General features: G+C 36.3%; 1 protein-coding gene across 2 annotated transcripts in view; it reads left to right on the plus strand.

Moving 5' to 3' along the window:
• CTNNA3 (catenin alpha 3) overlaps positions 1 to 25,593 on the plus strand; it is a 1,199,527-nt gene that overhangs the window by 1,132,727 nt on the left and 41,207 nt on the right. For both annotated transcript variants that reach the window (XM_081158218.1, XM_081158219.1), the window contains exon 16: positions 24,589 to 24,694. In XM_081158218.1, the coding sequence (XP_081014344.1) occupies positions 24,589 to 24,694 (106 nt within the window). The remainder of the gene's footprint in view (positions 1 to 24,588; positions 24,695 to 25,593) is intronic.

Genomic DNA, 25,593 nt, shown 5'->3' on the forward strand with positions numbered 1-25,593 from the left:
TTGGCTGGGAAGGTAGAGCCCGGGCGGTCACCAATCCTGTGGGCTTCACTCTGGAGCCAGCTTGATTTGGGGGGGTGTTTAATATCGGATCGTGTTCCGGTTTCTGGGTGCCATACTGTAGGTAAGGCATGTGCATGTGGAGCAAACACAGTTCTCTTTCCTTTTCCCTCTAAAGTAGTTTCTGGCATATAATCTTTAATGCATCTCAGGTGGTAGAGCAATGAATGCCTTTCTTGGTACATGTTAGAACTGAAGATTTTGAAGGAAATCATGAGTAGAGCTGCTTTTGTCAAAGCTAAAGAAAAGTTCTCATCAACCTTGTCCATTGCACATAGCTTGAGGATAATTGCATACATTATTCATTCTTGAAATATGACTTTTGTTCAAAGCTACTGAAGATTTTATATCTGCTTTTGATTTAGGGAGGTTAGTATGAAAGGGAGAAGAACCGAGCAGATGAAGGTTGAACATGTCACCAGCTGCTCCAAGGAAATTCAAGGTTAAAAATTAACTCCTTACCTTTATAAAGGTATCATCTAACAAAAAACAAAACAAAGATACTGTATATAGAAGTTTTAGATTATTTGGGGGGGGGGGAAATGTCAGTTAAAGTATTCATTCAATCAAGCTAAATATTTTTAGTTCCATTAATATTATTTCCTTTTTCAATTTTGGTCACTAATATTGTGGTTTATCAACTAGGGGGTCTTCAGAATTTGAGAGCTCTATGATTATTTGTTGTTTGGTCTACACTGAATGAGAGCTCATATTTATAGTCTCTTTTATAGTAGAGTTCAATTAGCATCTTATAAATAATGCAGATATGAATGATTCAGTGAGTAAGATTTCTGCCAGATTTCACTGCTTATTTTCAACATATTGGTATTTACAAATATCTCAAGTTAGTCTTTATGTAAACACTTTTCAAAGTACTGTTATGAGTACTTGAGACAATCATTCACATTTTAAATTACAGAATAATGTCAAACACAAATTGCCTGTAGATAACTGTTACAATTTCCTCTAGTTAGGCAATTCTCCCACAAAAAATAAATCTGCATTTTTCCTTAGTAAGACTGATTTTTTTCATTATTACTAAGAGAACAGATAAGTTCAGCCTCTTAAATTCTTTCAATAGTTTGGATATAATCAGAGTGATTATTGACAGTGTTCCAACATTCACAATCCTTTTGTTTAGTGTTTTGGGATATGCAAAAAAGATATGCAGACCAGATTTTCTATCTTTAAATAACGTCCATGACACATAAAAAAGAGAGACCACATCCATAAAAAAATATTTTAAAAAGTAAAGATTAAATGGGCAGAGAAGGGAGGTACTTACAAGCTATTTTTGCTCAGGCAGAGGATTAAGCATCAACCATGAGTATAATTCAGATCATCATCAAATGTTTGGGCTTTGGAGCCACACTCCGGAGAGCATATGAAAGACCCAAATCAATTGGCAAACCGTCCCTGAGGCCAGATAGTGCTCTTTGAACATCAGAGAATTTGCTGGCCTCAGTGGAAGAGAAATTAATGTTGCTTAAATATTTTCCAGTTTCTTTTCTCTGCGGTCATGTTCAGCTCTGGTTGAAGAGTGTCAAGATTAGAGGTTTCCTACATGTGTCAGCATTCCAGGCTTTCCAGACCTGGTCCTTACTACCTCCTCTCCCGTTTCTTTGCCTGGCCGTCTGCTATGGAAATTCTCTGTTCTGGTCAAATTAGATGCCTTTTCCTGGAGCAACTCAATCACTAGTGTGTGTCAGCCCCTTACCTTTCCATTTGGCCAAGCTTTCCTTCATTTACTTCCAGCTCAACTCTACATCCTACAATTTTGCATTTAGCCTTCTCGGATAGATGTGTGCAGGTTATGACTTTCTTTGAAATAAAAATTGGTCTTATAAGTCTTAAAATGATGTTGAAATTGGTTTGGTGTCATTTGCCATTTTTATTGACAAAATTTGCAATACAGAAAATCATGTTCAACTATGGTGCTGCTGAGTGCTTTGCAATGGAGAAAAGGGCAGTTTTGAAGTAAATCTCTTACCCTTAGAGCTTGAATGCTTGGAAATCCAGTAGGATTGGTAACTCAGCCTATTTCCTTGTAATTCCTCTGAGGAAAATAATTTGGGTTTCGACTTGTAGTGACTATAATATTGTGTTAATTACAATACTGCAGAGATAAGATGGAGGAAACACTAAAGGACTAATGGAACAATTATGCTAAAATATTTCCATTTCCAGGCAGAAATTTAAAAAAAAACAGGCAACATTTCTATCTCATCTTATTCATTTTGTAGATGTGGAAGTAAAACAGCAAATTATACTAACAAATTTTTAAATGTATTTATTATGCTTGGGGTTTTTTTGTCTTTAAATGTCTATTTCTCCTTAGCTTTTATCAGTTACTCCCCTTTTCTTCTATTTTTTCCTGTAGCCCTGTGTTTATTTGGATCATTTAATATAGTATAAATGTATTTCACTAATAGAATTTTAAACAAATTTTCTAAAGCATTGGAATCTTTGTAAATATCAAAACTGTAGCTATGACTTATACAAATACAAAAAAAGATGATGAACTAGAGAGCGCTGTCCTGGCGGCATTTCAGATTGGCATCCCTTTCAGTTCCCCACGTCCACACTCTGCACTTTGGACACCGAAGCAGTGAAAGATAGTTTGAAAATTATTCATCTACTTAAAAATTCTAAATATTTAACTGTAGTGATTTTAGTCCCCATAGCACCTTCTGTGTAAATACTACTCATAGAGGTGATTGAGCAATTTTTATATCATTATAGATATTATATTTTTCCCCAGTATATAATTGTATTGAGCTCTAACTAAATCTAGATGGAAGATACTTTATCTTCCTTAATTTGCTTGAGAAGTAATCATAAAATAGAATTGTTGGTCCTATTTTAATTGTTAATTATGATTCAATTTCTCCACAATAAAACTCTCAGCCAAATAGGTAATATGTGACATTTTTATGAGTTAGCTTAGTAGTTTGGTTAAAATGTAAAATGTTTCATGTCTGTCTTGGTTATACATTTATTAATGCCATATGGTTGATCATCTGTGTGTCTGTTTTCCTAAGTGGTTTCAAATAGCTAAAAACACATTTTCTTTATAACAAATATAGAAAAAAATATTCCACTAGAAATATAAATACGATTATTTATGACTACATAATATATTTGTTAAGCCGAAGATGTACCGTATTTAATTTTAAGGGTTATTTATTGAAAGAGAAAAAGGCATAAAATTATAAGCTCTAAGAGCTGGAAGATCCTGTAAAATTATTTTGTCCAGACCTCTCATTTTAGAAATAAGGAAGATAATTCCTGTTTTTTAAAATTTAATATTTCTTCTAGAGTGAATATTTGAGAAATGGTTAATATCTCTCTGAAGGCCATTGCATTTCAGGGCATTAGATTTAATGTGACATTTCACACAAAACATAACTGTTGAGTATGTAATAAGTAAAGCATGTTGCAATATTATTGTTTGACATGGGTTGTGAGTGCCCATAAAGAATGCCTTTGGCAAAATATATGTCATAACTGTGCTCATCTATGGGTGACTGGTTATTTTCTTTCAAAATAATAGTGAGGATATGTTAGAAAAAATATTCCCAAAGCTTCCATATTGTTCACCTGAATAACATCCTTACTCTCATGTGATGGTTTGTGTGCACCTTCAAATGTAAATTAATTAAGTAGTGTAGTGCTATGTTGAATAAAACTGAACTAAAAAGCAATGCCTAAAAATGATTCTGCAAAATCAGGCTATTTTACATACTGGGCACTTCCGCCTTCATTCTTTGTCAACCAATAAAAGAGTGTGTGTATGTATTTGTATTTGCATTAACTTTATTTCCAATTATGCAGTTAGATAAGCAATTGGGCAGCATGACCACAGATGTGTACGTCTTTTGTAATTTGTATATAATATGACAGATATTACATCAGGTTACACATTTTTTCTGGGGTACAGTTGAAAAGATCTCTGAAGAATCATTCATACTCACTTGTGGTCAAGGAGTTAAAATGATACAAAAGATCTTATATCCAAAGTGCATATTTTTTACATACTTAACAATTTTAATATCCATCAATAAAGATTTTTTAAAAGGCCAGATAGAATACGAGGCCAATCATGTATTTATTTGAGAGAAAAGTAATTATTTTCATAGAATTAGTTCTGTGAAACAGCTCATTAATAGACCCTAATCCAATATTTATAAATGTTTTCTGAACCACAAAGAGAACCCTTTTTTTTTTTTCCAGTTTGTCAAACCCAAAATTTGATGCATAGGATAGTTTGTTCTGCTTGACACTGCGATTAAGGGATATTTGAGATGCTCCACACTGCCTCCTGTTTATGCACCTGTTTGCACATATAAGATTCGGCAGTTCTTAAGCCACTGGATGTTAGTCCTAATTCTCCCACTTATTGTCATGGTTTCAGTTGGCAAAATTTTCACAGCTGAAGCACCACCTGCAGTGATTTTGCCTTACCTTTGCTTGCAGTTCAAATAATATTCCTTTAATATTTCAGTTGGTGACATAATTTAAAGAATCCACTGAGAGCTCTAGTTATCTCTTCCAACAGAAATGCCAGAGGTAATGTTTTAAGTCTTGCTACTTAGAGTTCTTACTACTGGCTATCTAGGGCTTTGCTCAGAGCCTCTTCATTGGCTGCTGTGGGCAGAGCTAACTCTGGAATAATAAAATAGAGACAAGTCTTTTGTGTTGTTTTTATCCCCACCTGACTGATTTCATAGGACTAATAGGCACCAGACACATTGGGATTAGAACACTGTTTCAGAAAACTGCAAAAGGCGTATTCTAAAATACTCTTGGCTGCACAGTGTAATGTTATTGAAAATACTGGTTGGTTCTGTTTTTGAGCACCTCTGTATCCCGCAATCCAGTCAGAGATCTAAATGCATACACATTTCCGAAAAAGGAAATTCAAGCATCTCTGTAGTTCAGATTGTATTGTGTAGTTTATTGTATTGTAAAGCCAAGATCTGTACTGATGGACTGAAAGAAGAGAGAAAAAATGTCCAAAGTTGAGATATTAATTTTTATTCAAGCATCTGATAAGGGAAGATTATTCTGGTAAAGTTAAAGACTCTACCAATACAGAATTTGAAATGCCCATTTCTGTCATTATACATTAATTTAAATGATAACTTTTTTCTTTGGCACCTTTTAGAAACCTTTATGATGACTTTAATGAAAGTCCCCTATGAAAATAATGCCATTATATTTTATCTTAAAATTTATGCCAAACAAATATTTCAGATTTTCACTGAGAACAGAAGCATATCTGTTTTATGATAGTTTTTTTTGTGTTTTTTTTTGTATAAAGGCAGAAAATGTCAGTTCTACTGAGGTCAGGAAATAAATTTTAATTTTTCTCCTAACAATGTATGGAATTCTTTAAATGAATTCCAATGAAATTAGATTTGTACTTTGACAATTGTAATATAATTCAAATGGGGTTGTTTCTATTTTGGAGTAAGTCTTTAGATTAGAGCAACTGAAAACTACTGTGAGTAAAATAAAGCCTAAAATCCAAGTGCTTAAATTGAACAGTTAGAATCTATCCTCTGGGATTCATAGGTGGTTTGTGATTTTTGCCAACTGTTTGTATTATTAAATGGTAATCGTAACTGTCCCCTTGTGCATGCCATTACCCTAATATCACCTGTTCTGATGTCAGCTCATGGCATGGAATATGCACACTATAGGAACCAAGATGGGAATCTAATTTGAAGACAGTCTCTTTCCTGTTGGATTGAGATGAGGACATATGTCATACATGGCACAACCACAGTGACAACTCACAGGGTTTTCTTCCCTAGTTGTATTCCCAGGTCCTGAGGTACTATGTTCCTGAATTCTGCATAGCATATAGGCCTAACCGAATGGTTATAGAAATAGATATGTCTCAGTAAGTGAACATTGACTAAATGGTTATCATAGCGGTGACCTTAGGCATCTTACAACTTCTTAGGCTGTTATCTTTAAAATGAGTTTGGAATGTACTTTTATGCTCAACTCTAGTTCAACTCTCTCATCACCAAGATTCTAGGCAGAGACATGTTAGTCACCCCTTGTACTTAAACTAAAAAAAAAGATGGTATAAATGATTGGGCATCAAATTTACCATGAAAGGGGGTGAAAACACATAAGGTTTTATTTGGACAGTATTTAATTTTATATATATTTGAGATTTTAGTGCCTCTCTTTCTAAATTGCTGTATGTTATGATTTTTGTGTACATATAACTGTATAGATGAAAATATATATTACAGATAAGCACCATATATTATTTATTATATATGGTGAATGAACTGAGAAAAGTGTACTTCTCCATAAGAGATTTTCTCCTAACATTTATCACTTAACCATCCGCGTAGGTCAGAGGTGGAAAGTTTTTTCCATAAAGGACCAGACAGTAAATATTTTAGGCCTTGCAGACTATAGGGTCTCAGTCGTAACTATGCAACTTTGCTGTTGTAGCACAGGAGTGACACATGATGCATACATGGATGGGTGTGGCTGTGTGTTCATAACAATGTCTTTAGAAAAAGAGGTGGTGGGCTGATCCTGGCCTGTAAGCCATAGTTTGTGACCTCTGATGTAGGTCATATGGAAATGATTCTGAATAGACTCACACTCTAATGAACTATGCCCACTGTTATTGTGGCTTCATTTTTAATGTCGCAAACAATGTCTAGAAAGGTCACTCGTCTATAAGATGCTGATATTATTTTCCTTCTCGTACATAACAAACCATGGAATTCTAGCACAACTATCTATGTGAGCAATTTAGCATTATTCTGAACTCCAATGAAGCAAGTTTTATTAAATCAGAAAGCCATATACAAGTACTATGATTTAGGCTTGCACTATTCCATTCAGTAGCCCTTAGCTAAGTGTGGCTATTTAAGTACATAGAAATTGATTAAAACTGACACAATTAAATATTCTGTGTTTTAGTTGTATGAGACACATTTCAAATGCTCCATAGCCACATGATTCTAGTGGTTTTCATATCGGATAGCATGGAGAACATGTCCCTTATTGTAGAAAGTTCTACTGGCCAGTGCTGACGCTGGACCGAAACCACATATCCAGCCAGTGTAGACATAAAGGCAAACATTCTCAGAGAAGTGAACCACAAGTAAAGTGTACCAGAGGAAATAAATTCTAAACTTTCAGAATCTATAGTTACTCAGTTTCAGGCTTTCAAGGATTTCTGTTTAATACTATTACCACAGAAATTTTCTAGAGACTTGTGTCACTCCCTTGCATTATTCCAAAGGAAATGCCAATTCAGGGTCCATGATGCAATTGTCCACACATCAAAGCTACTCAACAAAATTGCTGAGGGCCACCAAATCGCTTCTTGTTGATTTGTACTACTCAGAATTTATTAAATAATTTTAGAAAATTTTAATTAACAAATCTGAGCTTTCATGCACCTAAAAGGGATTTCTGTTGGTGCCTCAGCCCCCCTCTCTCTCTCTCTCTATATATATATATATGAAGTAATATATATAGTAATACTATATATAGTATTATACTGTGTGTGTGTGTATGTGTGTATAGTTACTGTCCTTCTATAAGCTTTCTTCACTTCTAGCCCAGGGCATTAAAAATAATTTTATTTGGCCCTGGCTGGTGTGGCTCAGTTTGTTGTAGCATCATCACATATACCAGAAGGTTGTGGGTTCGATTCCCAGTCAGGGAACATACCTAGGTTGCAGGTTTGGCCCCAAGTTGGGATGCAGGCAGGAGGCAGCCAGTGGATGTTTCTTTCTCACATGGATGCTTTTTTCTCTCTCTCTCCCTCCCCCTCTCTCTAAAATCAGTAAGCATATCCTTTGGTGAGAATTACAAATACAATTATTATTTTATTTGTATAATGAAGGACCTAAATAAATTTGAATTAAAGCACATCTTGGCTTATAAAAGGCTTTTTATACGTTCATAAATTCTCATTACTGAAATGTTTTAGAAATTTTAGAAACTATTGACATTCTAAAGGAAAATACACCAGGCAGATTTTAATTTTTTAATTTAGCCAAAGGAAACAACTTTGAATCAATTATCCACAGTTTTTAACATATAATCAAGGATTTTGACACTATTTAGATGCTGAATTGCCAAGCTATTAGCAACCAAGAGATTTGATTAGACATCCATATTAATAAACACCTGTCATAATAGCGTAACAGATGTTGTGGAAATACAGCTAACCCAAAATGTAAATTTAAAAAAAATATGTTATATTTCTCTACAAAATGATTCCTAAATTAATTTTCATGACCTTATTGTATTTGTTTTACTAAAATCCAATTGCTGAAATAATTTCCCTCAGTAGAAAAGTATTTTTTTATTTTAAATGTTAAAAAGGTTTTCTTTGAAAGCAAAGCCTATTTAACAAACATTTAAAATTATGAGTTAAGAGTACATTAACAAAATACTGATATTTAGTGTGTATGTGTGATGTGTGTGTATAAAATACATACACATATATATTATATAATTTAGGAATTAGTATTTTAAAATTTATGATAGTTGAGATCTAGTACATATAATTTTAATTGATACCATATATTTAAGTAACATAGATTTATAGTTTTTTACAAAAACTTATTTGTTGAACACTGGTCCACTCAAAATAATGGTTTCTATTATGTACTCAGCTATTGAAAGAAACATATTCTCTTTCCTATAGGAGCATATTTCATGAAAATAATATAGATAAGTAACACAAATATTACTTGAACAACTAATAAATAAGCAATGTATATTATCAAAGAAACAAATCCATGTAAAATACAAAAAGTAGTATCTACCTACAGTTGATCTGAGGGGACCAATGTGTGCCATTTCTCAAAACAACTCCAATTATGGAAAATTTCCTATGCAAATTTATGATATTTAGGAAAGTATAAATTTAATGGACTGTCTACTAGTTAACTATGCCAGATTATTAAACTTTTTGTCTTAAGTGATTCCAGCATTATATGCAGATATTAATAGCATTCATATATCTCTATAGAAATTTGAAGTACACAAAATACTTCCATATGCACTAACCCATTGAACTCAGGACATTTTTCCATGAGATGGCAGGACTGGCATTACTATGCCCTTTGAAAGATGTTAAATCCGACACCTTAGAGAGGCTGAGTGTGCAATGACTGCTTATAAGTGGTTCCTGTCCCCACCTCACCCCCCAAGCTTGCAGCACACTAGCATGGGCATCCAGATTTCCGGAGTTAACAGCATCCGTTTGGGCAGAGGCAGAAACTGGTTGTTAAATGGAGTAGAAGAAAAATCCAAGGATAGCTATCAAAATAAACAACTAAGGGAGAAATGTTATGAGTGCTACACAAAGCTAAATACAGCCTGAAAGTTGTCTTCAAGGAGACAAAACTTGGTTTGTGGAGAATGGGCATATATATGCACATACACTTTCAGATGGTGAAAAACTAACCATAGTGCGTGTTTCAAAATTGATTATAACCTGGAATTTACACCTCTTTCCATGTATTTATTTTTAAATTTATCTGTATTGTTGAAAGTATTACAAATGTCCCTTTTTTCCTCCACTGACCCCCTCCACCCTCCTCCTGCCCCCAGCCCAGGCTTTCACTGCACTATTGTCTGTGTCCATGGGTTATGCATATATGCATATAAGTTAGCTGACTTATTTTTATCCACAGCCATGGTTAAACGCTGAAACATCCAGTTCTGTGTTAAAGCTCAGATATCATCTTACTATAAATGGAGTTCTAACTGAAGGGCCACCGGACTTCCACAGCCTGTTTGCCCCATGTCAATTCTGACACCTTGGTTGGTCATACAAATTTGGCCCCAAGGGTTTTAGAATTTCTCCCTCTACTAGGTGCTGCTTGTCACTATAATTATCTGAGAGGGCTCAGTTTTGTTCTTGAACAATTTTGGTTGCCTTCTCTTTGTAATGGAGGTGAGTTTGGTAAGAACACTCTGCCTGCTGTGCTGCTCCGAGCTGCCCTGAGTCTGGCTGTGGTTACGAGTGTAGGTGTTTCCACTTTTTTTCCTTCCCCCTAATTTGACTCGAATAAAGCAGCCTTATTAGTTGTCACTTTCATGTAATGAAAGGTGTTTTTTCCTTCCTTTTCTTTCTCTTTGTTTATTCATTGTGTTTAAATTTTTAAATGTCTCTTTGTTCCTAGGAATTCTAGGACATATTTTTCAGAAAATACAATGGTGATTTAAAAAACATGCCAAATATCTGAATGGAACTATTCTTGGAGGAGATGCATTATGTTGCTCCAGGAGACAGAGCTAGGACCAATGTGAGAAATTCAGCAGATTTGTGCTCAATTTCAAGAAATAGCTGCCAATCTAACAAAAATAAAACCTATCCCATGGAGGTATGGGTCCCCAGTGTGGAAATATGCAGTCAGAAATTAGTAACTATTAGTCATAGAGGTTGTAGAAATTATTTCCACAATTGAGAGAACCCAGACTAATTAGCCGTCAAGTTCCATTCAACTGTTAGTTTCAATAATTGTATGGTTCAAAGGCATTTGTGATTATAAAGTATCATGATTCACGTCCACTCTTATTAACTGTTTTTCATTCACTTGTCTTACCTAGTTTTATACTTTAATATCATTATATATGGTTTATAGTACTTACTGAAGAAAGAAATTATTTCCTTTGGAAATACTCTGTGGATCACTTTTACAACTCCAGCTGGGCTTTAAAATGTAAAAGTTATATATATATATATTTTATCCACTTTATTGCTATTATTTGACTTCTGTTAATTCCAAACTTTGTACAAACATTAATTATTTTTCCCTTTAACTAATATTCTCCTCTACCCTAACCAAGAATTTGATCATATTTACTCAGTTTTATTTTTCTCTTACTATTTCCATCTGAAGTGATCTTATTTTTACATGCTTATTTGTTTATTAACTTTACTGTATTCCTATTAGATTTCAAGCTTCAAGGATGCAAATGCCTACAAAAGATCCTGGTCTATAGTAAAAATGCACAATAGTTATATTTAGTGAATAAATTTATAAACAAACAGATGACTGAATGAACTACAGCACTTTTCTACTTTTGCATCTATGTGGCTGAAGATAATAGGGAAGGCAGTCTTCCCGTTGGAGTGACATTTCCATTCAGTTATTCCATGTTACAGAGAATAGGGGCCATGCCTTATTCATATTTCTACCCATGATATTGTCTAGCAGAGCACCTTACACATAACCAGTAATCAGTAATGATTCGTTAATTGTATGAGTTAACATGCTTCACGGAAAAGAAATAGTATTTCCTGAAAAGCCTTAGAAAACTGGACTCTTTCCTGATTAAGGACAGGAGAGGGAGGGGCTGTGTTTGCGAATAGCGTATGCATAGGACAGAAAGCAGAAATAACAGGTTTGGCTGGCCCCCTGCTCTGCCAACTCCTGCTTGTGTTCACTTGATTGGGCCACTAGCTCACATAACATCAGTATTTTCTTTTGTAATTGGGGCTGATAATCTCTGTCACCCCTATACTGTAGGTTCTGTTTATCAAAATTAAAGAATCTGTGGGAAAGTGCTCCTTAGTTTGTAGAATACAACTGAAACCTACTGTTATGGGTAACATTAAACCTTCTGTGACACCAAGGCTCAGCAATCGGTTTAAATCGAAGTAAGACGAAGCAGCATCTTCAGATTTTCCCAGCAGGGGAACTGGGGGGGAGAAACAGAAGAGAAGAGAGAGGGGCAAAGACTAAAAGAGAAGCACCGAGGAGAGAGAAGGGAGAGAGAGAAGATAAAACTTACTTGGTGAGGCTGCAAGGAGAAGGTATGAGCAAGACAGAAACAGAGAAAAGGAAATAGAAGCGGAAAGAGAAAACATTTTATCTGATGAGGATTTGAGAGTGGTACCCACGGTGACCTGGTCAGCTGAGATCCCTAAACTGGGGCTTCCTCCGCTTCAAAGCAACAGGCTGGGTGAGGTGGGGGTGAGGGGGGGACGTGAGTTTCAGTCCAGCGCAGGATTAGCCAAGACAGAGCGTCACCCCATGGAAGTGGCTAAGTCCAGTCGCCAGAGACAGTACGGCGTGCTCTTGTTCACTGTGGAAAGAGAACCTGCCTCAAGAATATACGCTCCTGCTTACCAGGAATCTCTTCTCAGGGAGTTGATAGGAAATTTTGTTTCCAAAGGCAGACTCCAGCAGGAAGCTCCGCGGGAGCAGTGGGGCCCGGCCTTCAGGACCCTCCGTGCAAGGGGCTGGCCTGCCCTTTGCTTTGTCCAGTTTGGTCCAGCTAAGCGCGTGCAGTCCGCCAGCCTGGCCCGGTACACTTTCCCCGCAGTTAGTAATCGTGTGCGTGGCTTAGTGATGGGAACATAGCCTTTGAAGAGAAAATTAAATCATTAATCGCACTTTGTTGATCCTTGCGAGCCATCTGAATGTTTGCGAAACTATAAAGGATGACCAGGCTCAGCTCTTAGAAGACAGAACAGAACCTACGATTTCCATCCCTTTGAGTATTTGCCACATTTCTAGAAACACTAGTAGCTATGTTTAAATTAAGTTGTTCTTTTGTTCTTAGATTTTCCCCCCCATTTATTATAATTCTGGCTTTCAATTTGAATTCATCTTTCACCTTTAGTTCTTTGCTACTCTAAAAATGCCCCTAAAAATAATTTCTGTTGTCTTTACTGTAGGTCTGTATTCCCTTTAACTTACATAAAGCTTCCTTCTCTAATATTCAGTGTCTAAAATGAGGAGTAATAGAAACATATCCTTATGATCACTTATATTTTCTATCTGGAACAATTTAGAAAAGGGGAAGGAAGATATATTATAGGTGATTCATGCACATTTTTAAAAATTAGAATTAAAAGTCTCTTACGATAATCATCTATTGCCTAATTTCCGTTTTCAAAGTTGATTATCCACTGTGAATCTGACATTTGTTTTCGAGCCCTTGACAATCTGAAGAGAGGTGAAGTTAAGGTGGTAAGAGTATTCAGAGGACCCCAGTATGGATTTCCTGCTTTGGGCTACAGAAAATAACTTTCTGAGAAAGCTATCATTTGAGCTCCACCTTTGAAAATGGGGCTGTGAGACATTCTATTGGAGAATGGAAAGAAAATATTTGAATATTTATGTTTTTTAACAAAACATAAGAATTGTATCCTTACCACTATTTAATATATGATTGATACTGGTACTCTCCTTTACTGCATATCCCAGACAAGAGAGCTCTACAGTCTAGAAGGATCAATTATGGTGCCTTTATTTGTTCAGTAGCTTTCAACATATTACAATTAATGTTCCTCTGGTTAACTGGATTTATGAGTTATACTATATCCAGTTTTAACTAAGCTAAACTTCATTAAAGAGGATTCATAGCTTTAATTTTTTCTGGGGGGTGGAGGGAACACACACAGTTTGAGGATAATTAAAAGAGAAGCCCAAACAAAGAAGATGATGTCAGAATTGACAATTTTCTTTATTCCTAGGAGAAGATATTGGTCAACCACGTTAAAAAGTAAAGTCCATGATGACCTAATCAAAAGTGACAAGAACTGGGCCAATAAAATTAATTATCAAGAAACCTGCCTGAACTATGAATTTACATTATCTAATACTCGTGTTAAATTTCTCCTTAAGGGAATATTGTCTTGAGATTGTTTTTAATGACAACCTCATTAGCAAGATATTTAAAATAGTTTCCTTCAGCTTTAATTACTCTATTACAGACGTCCCCCACCCACCCCCCCTTTGCCACCTCCACTAGACTCCCCCCTCACTCCCTCTGGCTCTAACGACAGTGTTGCCGTGTCCATGGGGTATGCGTGTATGTTCTTTGGTTATTCTCGTTACCGTCCTTCATCCTGTCCACCTCCCCCCCACACCTCCCCTTTGATATCTGTCAGTCTGTACCATGTATTCATAACTCTGGTTCTATTTTGTTTGTCAGCCTATTTTGTTCATTAGATTCCAAATATAAGTGGGATCACATGGTATTTTTCTCTCTCTGAGTGGTTTATTTCACTTAGCATAATCTCCAAATCCACCCATGCTGCCGCAAAAGGTAAGAGTTCCTTTCTTTTTACAGTTGTGTAGCGTTCCATTGTGCAAACATACCACAGATTTTTTATCCATTCATCTGCTTGGGCTGTTTCCAGATCTTAGCTATTGTAAATAATGCTGTGAACATAGGGGTGCATATATTCTTTCTGATTGGTGTTTGGGGTTCTTAGGATATATTCCCAGAATTGGGATCACTAGGTCAAAAGGCAGCTCCATTTTTAATTTTTTGAGAAAACTCCATACTGTTTTCCATAGTGGCTGCTCCAGTCTGCATTCCCACCAGCAGGGCACTAGGGTGCCCTTTTCTCAGCATCTTCACCAGCACTCGTTGATTTGTTGATGGAGCCATTCTGGCAGGTGTGAGGTGATATCTCATTGTGGTTCTTATTTGTCTCTGTGATGATTAGCGATGTTGAGCATCTTTTCACATGCCTCTTGGCCATCTGTATGTCCTTTTTGGAAAAGTGTCTATTCAGGTCCTTTGGCCATTTTTTAATTAGATGGTTTATCTTCCTGGTGTTGAGTTGTATACGCTCTTTGTATACTTTGGATATTAACCTCTTATCAGATGTGTCATTGGTGAATATGTTCTCCCATACAGTGGGTTCCTTTTTCGTTTTGTTGATGGTTTCTTTTGCTGTGCAGAAGCTTTTTAGTTTGACATAGTCCCATTTGTTTATTTCCTCCTTTGTTTCCCTTGCCCTAGGAGATGTATTAGCAAACATATTGCTATGAAAGATGTCTGAGATTTTTCTGCCTGTGTCTTCTTCTAGGGTTTTTCTGGCTCTAAGACTTACATCTAAGTCTTACCCATTTTTAATTTATTCTTCAGTATGGTGTAAGTCTCTTTATATTTCTATATTTGTTTTATAATATACATAATTTAATATTAGTACAATAGTATACATGTAACATAAATAAACATACATATATAGAGGATGAAGGTAAATATGGGTTATCTCATTCTACACTTGACAGAGAAAGCTGAAAAAAGGCCCCAAAGCAACCTATTTGCCTAAAACTGTGAATATTTTTGTTTAAAGCACCAAAAGTTCAAAGTGAAGAGGGGGTTTCTTCAGAATGCCAGCTTCTGGCGTAAGCATATTAGCCTTCCTGGAACTGATACCACGGAATAGTCAAAATCTTAATGAATTTAGTCTGTGGGAAAATACCATTATTTCCCATTGAGGGGAAAAAAATTACTCAGTAGCAGGGTGTAAGCTGTAGAAATGAATTCTATGAGCTTCCTCTTGAGAGCTACAAATTTGGATTTTATTCAGGGTAACATCCTATCATGTGGCTGTTGGTTTTCTTGTTTCCCAAATAATCCCACTTAATTGGAGGTCCAGGAAAGACACTGAGATTGAGGGAATTCTGGGCAGGAGAGAAAAGCAGCCATCTCAGTCAATACACTCCCATGCCATCATTAAAGTTTTCAAAAAGTTTTGGGAAACCTTTGATGCCTAATTTTAGAAAGAGAGAACTGGCAGGCCTTGAACGAAATAAACCCCTATAAAAAAGGGCAGAGGAGATCCGTGGTACGATACAACCTGACGCTGAACCACAGCACACTGCGGGGGCGGCACCAAACTACCTACATCTACCAACGAGCTAAAGGGCCTAGAAAGGAAAACAAACAAAAGGACAGGAGGGAAGGCAGGCAGGCAGGCAGGGAGGATGTATATCTAAATTTTTACTTTCTTTTCTATGTCTTTCTGTTGTCATTTTGGTTGACTAAAAATAAATCATTAAGCACACAATTCTAAACTAGTGTAAAAAAAATACACACACACACACACACACACATACAGTTCAGTCTGATACCAACATGTGACCCTCCAGACTGAGTTATTTAACATGAAAGCAGATCCAAACACCTAGGTATCATATGAGTCTATTTTATCCCAAAGCAAGAGATTTTTAGGGCAAAGGCCAGCACATGCAGACATGAGCATGGATCACGATCACACAGCTGGGCATGATGCTGGGTGACAACTGTTTTACAATTATATTGCTTTAATACCTTTTCATTAAAGAGGCATTAAGTATGTTGTCTCACATTGCATTAGATAAATAATTGGATATTAGGACTGACAGAGAGACACAGTAAAAAAATAATGTGCATGTCTGAACTAGAGATGATTATTTCATTCAAATTTTAAAATAATACCCTTTTTAAAAAAAATCAGCTTTGGGTCACTGCACAATAATTTAATAAAGAATGCGAGCCAGTGGAGAGCTGCAATACTGGCACATAGGCATGAAAAGCAGCTGCATAGAACAGTAGATCTCAAGTCACACTCAATCTGAATAAGCCATTTGAAAATGGAAAGCTTTTATAGTGTAGTAAAAGTTAATAAACTGTAGCTGTATCTGACTAGACTAGGGGAGGGAGGGCATGCCAAAGACCTACTGGTAGTATTTATCATCTGGGAAACAACAACAAGGCTGGATACCAGTGGCAAGCCAGAGCCTTGAACCACCTCTGAACCCAATCTATTAACTGTGATAAGTCTTCACTAAGCTAGTGGCCCTTTCACCCCCATTCGTTTCCACAACTGGACCTTAAGATAACATTGGGCCGTGACCAGAATAAGAAGAGAGTTGATATGAAAGCTTTAAGGAGGTCAAAGGCTCAATAATAAAAGCTGAATTATATTATTTTCATAAATTGAAAATGATTATTTTCTGAGCCCATAAAATTTGGTCCACTATTGAAGAAGCAGGAGCAGGGAGTATATCACAGTAGTTTAGGGGAAGCTGGAAAAAATGCCCAGGCTCTGTAGAGATCCTGTACATGATTAATGCTGAGGCCACTGCCAACAGGAGTAAGAGGGACTCCCACAGTCAGAGAGTGCAATTGTATTTACAGTACATTGGCTTTGATTAATGTGCACACTCAGAGGAGTAATGTGTAGAAGGCGAGAAAAGACCTGTTTTCAAATGTTGGTGCCGAGTACAGATTTTCTGTTATGTCCTGAGAGGTACTGGTGATAATGACTTACAGTCTTTTTAGGAGGGTGGAGTGGGGAAGGGCTGGTGCTCGAGAGGTTCCTTTCCCGTGTTTGAGAGAAGATACAAATGGGTTTCCTTGACAGTCCTCACTACCCATGTGTGTCTGGAGAACCACCACTAAGAAGTTTATCCCTATTTCATAATTTCAGTAACCAATTACTTCCAAAGTTTGCTTAAGTGATTTTAACGATAATCTTGTCCCTAAATGACCCCTTTAAATAAGCAGTAGGTATAGTTTCTGAATGTCTCATGAAAACATGTTCCAGAGTATTCAAGGCCTAGAGATCTCAAAGAAGAAATGAGTACATATAATAATCATTTGAACCACCCTCTCCAAAATAAAAGAAAAGAAAAGCTTTCCCCATCTCCCCCAAAATAGACTTCTCCCTTCTTTCTTTTTTTCCCAGGCTAGAATCTGATGGACCCAGTGGTTGTGTGTGTTTCATGTGTAACCCAAGAGAAAGACAAAACATGCTAACATTAATGCGTGGTGGATGGGGAAGGACGTTCCTGAGTTGGCCTAAAGGAAAAACTAGAGTTGATAGTTGCATGGGTGCTGCTGCTCACTTCTCCTTCTATAACCCAGAACCGGCATCACTCGTGTCCATTGCTCTACTGATCTTTCTTCACATGGAACCCTTGTATTTCTATTGATTTTTAGGTGTGATTTAAAAAAACTTATTTAATTAGTCAAAAAGTGGGCTTAGCTCACTAGAAAAAAAATTTCACAGTTTTTACCAGCGCTAGGAGTCTCAACTAAACATTCATGCCTTCCTTTTTGGTTCTAGATAATTTCTGATGGTCAGTGCTGGGCCCTCACCACTAGGTTCCATTTCTCTCTGAGCCAAAAGTCAAAAGTCCAGTTCAGAGGGGAAAAACAACTGCAACTTTCTTTTCCCCCAAATGTACCTGCTTTCAGTCCCAGGTAGAATGAAAAGAAAGAAAAAAGATAAATGTCAGGTTGCTGATAACAGAAACTCAATCAAAGAAGAGGTTATTCTTTTTATAACCCTTGGGATTGGTTAGATAGACAAACAATGATTATTCAATAGGACCCCACGCAGAACAACAGCTAGGAATCTTTTATTACATATATATTTCTTTGTAGTATATGAAACATCTCACTAATTCAGAGCTACCCCCTGAATTTCAGTGCTTCAAGATGCATACTGACAGAAGACCTCTGATGATGCTTCCACCTACATGATTTCTTAATTGGCTTTGAAAGTGCTAATGACTTGAGCTCCTTAAATTTAGACTAACCTGTATTCGTATACCTTGGAGAAATGTTAAGGATCATTGGGCTTCTAAGCTTTAGTTTTCTAGTTTATAAGGTGAAGATAATAGATGCTAGGAGCAGAATGAGCTTGTAAGGCAACATAAATTATGAGATGCACAATTATGGTAGCATCCGTGATATGAATGGCAGCTCTGAAATTTGTGCAGTGAACATCCTGCACAACACTAGCAGCAATGCTGGGTAGCAGGACTGAGAAAACTGGGTGATTTAACAGTTAGTTCCTGCAACACAGACACACACACACGTGTGTTTTTATGTACACTTTAAGTACAAAATTACACAGAAAAATAGTAAAATCTTAATACTTAGGAAGAACTGGGGAAGGTTTATCATTTTACTAAACACAAAAATCAGAATATCTGGCTAGCTGACCTCTTCTTTGCTTTAAAAATAAATAGATACTGTGAAAGAACTCCTTTAATCTAATTCTACTTCAGCTTTCACCTAGGGGTTTAGTGGTTTTGATCCTTTAAGGTATTTCATAAAATCCTTCTCTGAATTTTATAGTCTCTAGATTTAATACAGCATTACCTAGTAGAGGGTAATTAGGGAATCTGAGGGCTGAAGGACAGAAAAGAGTTATATCTCAGAATTTTTTAGAAAACTAATTTTTGGATTTGAGAAAGGGAGTGTCTACTTCCTGTACACACACATACATGTGTGCACACACATACCATATACAAATACAGCACTCACACAGCAATAATAACATCAACAGCAACAATAATATTAACTTTTAAAGTATTCCCCCCAGGCTGACCACCAAAAAGATCTCTAAAATAAGCCCTATCCCTTTTTTCTAAACAACTGCAACACTGAACATGAAAGACTATTATCACCATGTACAGAGTAAAATGTATGTAATTTTTAGCTTTAATAACAGACCCTATGCATTGTTACAATTTCAAAACAAAAATAGAACTGGTCTTCTGCCCAGGCGGAGTATAGGTCTCATAATTTCAGCTGTGTGGTGAGATTATAAGACCTAAATTTGGGTACTTCCCTAATTTTCCCACCTACTTGGTGACATCCAAAGTTCTCTTGAAAGCGGAGCACAGATTTTGTTGCTAAAATGAAAAGAGAAAAATACAGGATATAGCACCCCTGGCAGCACATGCAGAGAAATGCTGTATGTTCGCAAAGCCCTGTTTTCTTGTCCTTCTGCTTCCATATAATCATTCCCCAGCCTCCTCTGCAGTTCTGTGCGTCTGCGTGTTTAGATTCTGAATTATCGGTGGGAGTGATATTTTCCAATTCTTATCCTGATTCCTAAAATCTCTTCTGATATCATTATTTCCCTGTGTCAGATGTCTGAATAAAATGGATCCGTCCAAGGGCTGTGACACCTTAGGGAACAGGTTCTCTTGTAACTAGGAGCCTGGGTTCTTAAATGGCTGTACGGTGTATAGTCCACCACCCCACAGCACACCTTGGTAGGGATGTAAGAGAGGAACAAACTTTATTGGGGTAAGGACTGAGATATTCTCATGTTGTTAGGCCACTCTGAATAGTGCGGAATGAGAGAAGCAGAAATGAATGTATACATGAAACACACTGTCCTCTTTCATGGGACAGCACGTCTTTCTGACTTCAGTCCCAAAGTTTCTTCAGGATACTAATTACTCAAGATCGCTGGTAGCTGTTTATCCATAGAGGATTTTCTAAGGAACTTCATAGGGTCCTCAAACTTGAGAATGACACTTTATAAGAGAAAGTAACATCCAGGAGGAGAGAGTTGCCTAATTAAAGTTCATGTTTGAAGAGCAGAGGAACAGGGTGTCCTTGCTTGAGGCCAGTACCTCTCCTTTTCTCATCATTTTCAGTTGCTTCCATGATATTTTTTTTCTTTTGTATCTAATGTCAGGATTATAAGTAAGAGAATTGTAGAGCTAAGCCATTAATCTTGGGAAGTTTATACTCCAAAAAAATCTGTCCATTAAATGTAAATCAACTCCTTATAAGGAATTAAAGAACAATTTTAAACAACAGTAATGACTATGCACATACAGTTTATAGGTGTATATCTTTTTTTCTTAGCAAAAGGATATTGGGATGTAAGAAGAAACTCAATATTATCAAGCCAGTCCATAATGTCTGAAAAATACAATTATTAAATAAATATTTAAAAAGTCACCATTTATAAAATATCATTACTTGTAAAGAGATAGGGAAAGAAGCAATTAACATTTGCTGAGCACCCTATATGTGCCAAACATGTAAAATATGTGATTTGTATGTATCCTTACCACATGGCAAGTGTCATAGTCATTATTTTAATGAAGAGGTAATTAGCTCAGACCAACCAAGGATTGCACAAGGCTAACAGGTTTCAGTGCTGGGATGCAGACAAAGTGTATTTCTCAAGTCCATATTTATTTCACCTTTATTGCAGCACTAAATTTGAGCATTGGAATTAAAAAAATAAGTGTCTAACACTAAAATTCTAGAAAAGAAGTTCTATTTGTTGTATTATAATAAACATCAAAGTGCAGTCTCTCATCTTGTATGCTGTTTGTGATGGCTGAGTTTGAGTTTAGCAATTATATCCAGGGAGAAAGGGAGAGGTGGGGAAGGGTACCTGAATAAATCATAATAAAAAATAGTATCTTAAGAAAAAATCCCAGGATTGCAGACTATTGGTGTTATTTCAACCATTTGCCATGACTTTAAAAGTCTATGTAATGTAGCACATCTATATTTTTGAGGCCTGGGACACAGATTTAGGTTGTGTTTCTTGAAGCTGTTATGTGGAATCAAGCCACTCCCGGTGGACCTCCTAACCACCCAGCACCTATATCTAACCCTCATCTTTGCTCTCTGTTGCGTTCACGGTCACTCTCATCAATGTCTTAAGATCTTTTTAAATTACATAATTTTATCTTTGTATGTTTTATTGGAAGCGGTATAGGATCGTCATTGACAACAGATTCAGTAGCCAGATCACCTGAATTCAAATCCTATTTCCAGTACTTAAGAGCTGTTGAACTTGATAAAAGATAAATTTAACATCTTTGTTCCTCAGTTTCCTCATCTGTGAGATGAGAATAATGATAATTAAAAAACTGTAGGGTCATGATGCTGATCCAATTCATTTGTGCATGGAATACTGCCTGGCACACAGCAGTGATAGATGTGGTAACTGCTATTATGTAACAAAAGATATGCTCTCATTGTTTTCATCTATCAAGCTAAGCACAATGTCATGGGACTTATAATAAATATCAAAGAGAATATTTTGGTCTTGAAAAGGGGAATAATAATATGTTATCAGAGATTTGAGGGCCACAAAAGATATAATTAAGCTCTTTGTTTTATTTTTAATTAGCAGAAACCACCAAATTATTTCAGAATTATTCTCTGCCCTAAAAGACAAAAGAAGTCCACGAAACGATTTGATAGTCCCTGTTACTAACCCAGATTTCTAGTTGGCTGAGCTGTCACTGATCGGCTGTTCCGTCTTGTTATTACCGGGAGAGGGGTGGATGCCAGAAGCGGGGCGAGGGCAGGGAAAGGCACGGAGTCAAGGCTGGCGCAGCGTCAGAAATAACTGAAAGTCTCTCATGGCACAAAGTTTCAGTTGCTTTCACTTGCATTAATAACATTTTCGATGGCATCGACATCGTTGGGTTATTGCAGCTTTTCCCATTATACCTTCTAACCTATAATTTAATGATTAATTGGCAGACTCTAGTCCCGAGCTTGATCTGCCCTCCTTTGGGGGAAAATTGATTATTAAGGATTTCTGGCCACCAGTTTCTTTAAAATATTTCCTAAGTCTATCCCCCCCTCTTCAGGGTATCTTTCTCCGTAGGATCCAAGCTCAATGATTTAAGACACAATTTGCTGACAGGAGAATCTGAGAACCCATTATGAAAATGAAGGCAGCAAACAACCTTTGAATGTATTTCCCAATTTAAAAAGCCTTCATTACATAGCACATTTCAGGCTGAGAATGTTAAAAAATTTATCACAGTTTCAGTAATTGCAGCTTCCTCTGGAAGCTTGGCATGATATGGAATCATTTGTAAAATGTGTATTTTGTTTGGCACTCCGTAGGAAGCTTGCCAGGCAATACATTTAATTAGGAACACGAAGAAGAGAATTGCGGTCTGTCATAATGTATTATCGTTACTTTTAAGTTCTCCGTGTGTTTAGGATGGTGGTCTCATAACAAGGTGTGTATTTAAAGCTCGAGGTAATTTCCCTTTCATTGGCCCAGGGGTTTTATAAGGGGAAATATATTATTTTGAGTGGAAAGGTGCATTAGCTGCATTCCTTAGATATAACTCTTTGTCTATTGTTTAAACTGTGTTAGCTGCTCTCCTTAGAAACAACCTTTGTCCACTGTTTAAGACCTTGAAAACCCAGGCATTGCCGTTTTGGAAGCTTAGACAGCTTTATTTCAGTTTAACTTGCTCTGGAGGAGCGTAGAAATAATGAAATGCAGTGCCCTTCTTGCACATGACCATGTACATAGCATCTAGCCCCACCTGATGCATAAAGTAGATTTGATAAGAACTCGAATATTGTAATGATTAATGTTGGTGTTTTAAAAATTACGAAGCAATATGTGTCAGCAGATTGAAAAAGAAGTATGATGACCATCTTCAGAGGCCAGGTTTTCACTGTGTTAGACATACTGTTCCATTTTGACAGGAAACCTTGCTTATAAGGAATTTGAGAGGCACCACAGGAAAAGGGCAGTGAAAGGCCTACGTGCGCACCTGCTCGGGTGGTTTTCAGGTCGAGGGTGCTGGGATCACTTACCTTTGCATGAGTCCCCTCTGTCGGTCATGGTCTCCTTCAGGGAGTAGAGAATTTCCTCTCATAGCAAGTCACTAGATTTAACATGAGGGCAGCTGCCTTCGGGACCAGTCCAAAGTGTAAATGAGACATGGACAAAGACCGTTTCATTCTCTTTCTCTTCTAACTCTACTCTCTTTTGGCCCCTCAAAGTCTTCCTTTTCTCACTCTGACCAGGTTACTCCTACTCGCCATGTCCTTACTCTCCCGCCTCCCATCAAAGCATCAAAAGCAGTTTTGTTACAGTGTACACACGATGTATTAGAGATTGTACACTTGACACCCATATAATTTTATTAACCATTGTCATCCCATTCTCTGGAAAAACAAGGAACAGAACCCAAATAATTAGAACCATCAGTATTTGACACTCAGTGAAGGGTTAGGAATTGGGCATAAGGAAAAAAGGAGAGGAGTGGTTTTAGGTAGATGGGACAATTATATTCATTCAGGTAATCACTTATTTTTGAGGAAAGAGAAGTCAGAAAAATATCTCCTTAGCTCATCCCTCTACGAAAATGTAAGCAATGTACTTCTTTCTCCTTAACTACCTTGCAAAATCCCTAAATGAACACTTTTATTCCACGACATTAGAAATCAAGTTTTAAAGGAACTGCCACAACAGTCATAACTTGTATTACTGAATGCTGCTTACTCTGTTTAAGGCAATGCTCTGCACACTTTGTAGAAATAAATGCATGTGATCCTGAGAATGATTCTGTGTAGTGGATGCTCCTATTACCACCAAGGAAACTGAGGCACAAAGTGAATATTTATCTCAGTTTACTTACACAAATAGTAAGAAGTTTTGGGTAAACAAGTACAAGATAGTGTGACTCCAGGTTCATACTCAACAGTGATATTACTATGAATTAATTGTGGAGGAGAAATAATGTGATTAAAAACAATAATGTAATTAACCAAAAAACTGTAACAAAGGATTAAAAAGAACAAGACTAAATAAAAGTAGCCCTTGCTAATCAAAATGTGTTGTTGGACATATATGCAATTTTAAATCTCATGTTTCCACCTAGAATTAGAAAAGTACCTTTGCCTTGAGGTATCTATATTTTCCAGCAGTACTTCTATGCTGAGGTTTATTGTAAGAAATACCTGGGAATAAAGACTGAATGTATTCCTTGCATCTTAAAACAATAGGCCTTTCTTTTCTTTTTATTTAATACTGAAATCTAATTGAAGCCTGTCTAAAAGTGAAGTATGTAAATCTAATGTCCAGTACTTTTCGGTGCGAACCTTGTGTGTGTTTGTGTGTGGGATGTGTGTGTGTGTGTTAGCATGAACCACTGCAACTAACATATATTCTATGTATTCTTTTACTTTAAGGGGCAAAGGACCACTAAAGCACACAACTGATGTGATCTACGCAGCTAAAATGATATCAGAATCAGGATCTAGGATGGATGTCCTTGCTCGGCAGATCGCCAACCAGGTGAATTTTCTACAAATGCATGGGGCAGAAGTCTATGTTAATAGTTTTCTGCTATTTTAATGTTATTGGGTTGTTTTTATATTATTGAATTATTTTTAAATTTTATTCAGTAATTAATATACAAGTAGTGGACAATTCATTCGAAGGCAGCTTAATTATTTCTTAGGGTATTGTTGTTATTACTTAGGACTTGATTCTTTCTAAGATTATGAGCTTCCAATATATTCAAATTATTTTAAATATCAGCTTTTGAGTTTCAAATATATTCAGTTGGCTTTCATACCCAATGTTAATAATTTTTTCCTTGATACCTTAGATTTCTTATTTTTGCTCTTCAAAAAGTAATACTTTTCAAAATTCTATGATTTTAAGTTTCCTGAGTCAACAGTATATTCTAGCATTCTATGTAAAACTGCAAGATAAAGAGTAATTATTAGAGTACCAAAGTGAAGACATAAAATGTAGAAGTTATATAATCCTTATTGAGACTGATGTTCTATATACTTGGTATTTTTCTTTACATTTCTTGCATCTGCATGTCAATTTTCTAATCAGCACTTACATTATTAGAGTTACACTTTGCCTTTCATTGAAAAATCTATCAGTTTTCAGTTATGGTATTGAGATATTAATATTTCAAACTGAGATAAAGTATTGCTTTGCAGGTTTGATTTTATTCAACTTTATAATGCACATTTATCTCCCTTAGGGAAAAAAGCACTTTTCTTTTTGACTTTACAACTATTCCATATTATTTATTGCTTATATTCTTTTAATGGGATGCTTATTATTTATTCCTTTTATTCTCTGTTTCTTAAAACATGAATTTTCTCTTATTAGATGTTATATTTGTGGATATAAAGGAGGAAAAACAAATAAGAAATAATAACAAATAGTCT

This window comes from Miniopterus schreibersii (genome assembly GCF_964146895.1).
Source record: "Miniopterus schreibersii genome assembly, chromosome: 14".
Taxonomy (NCBI): domain Eukaryota; kingdom Metazoa; phylum Chordata; class Mammalia; order Chiroptera; family Miniopteridae; genus Miniopterus; species Miniopterus schreibersii.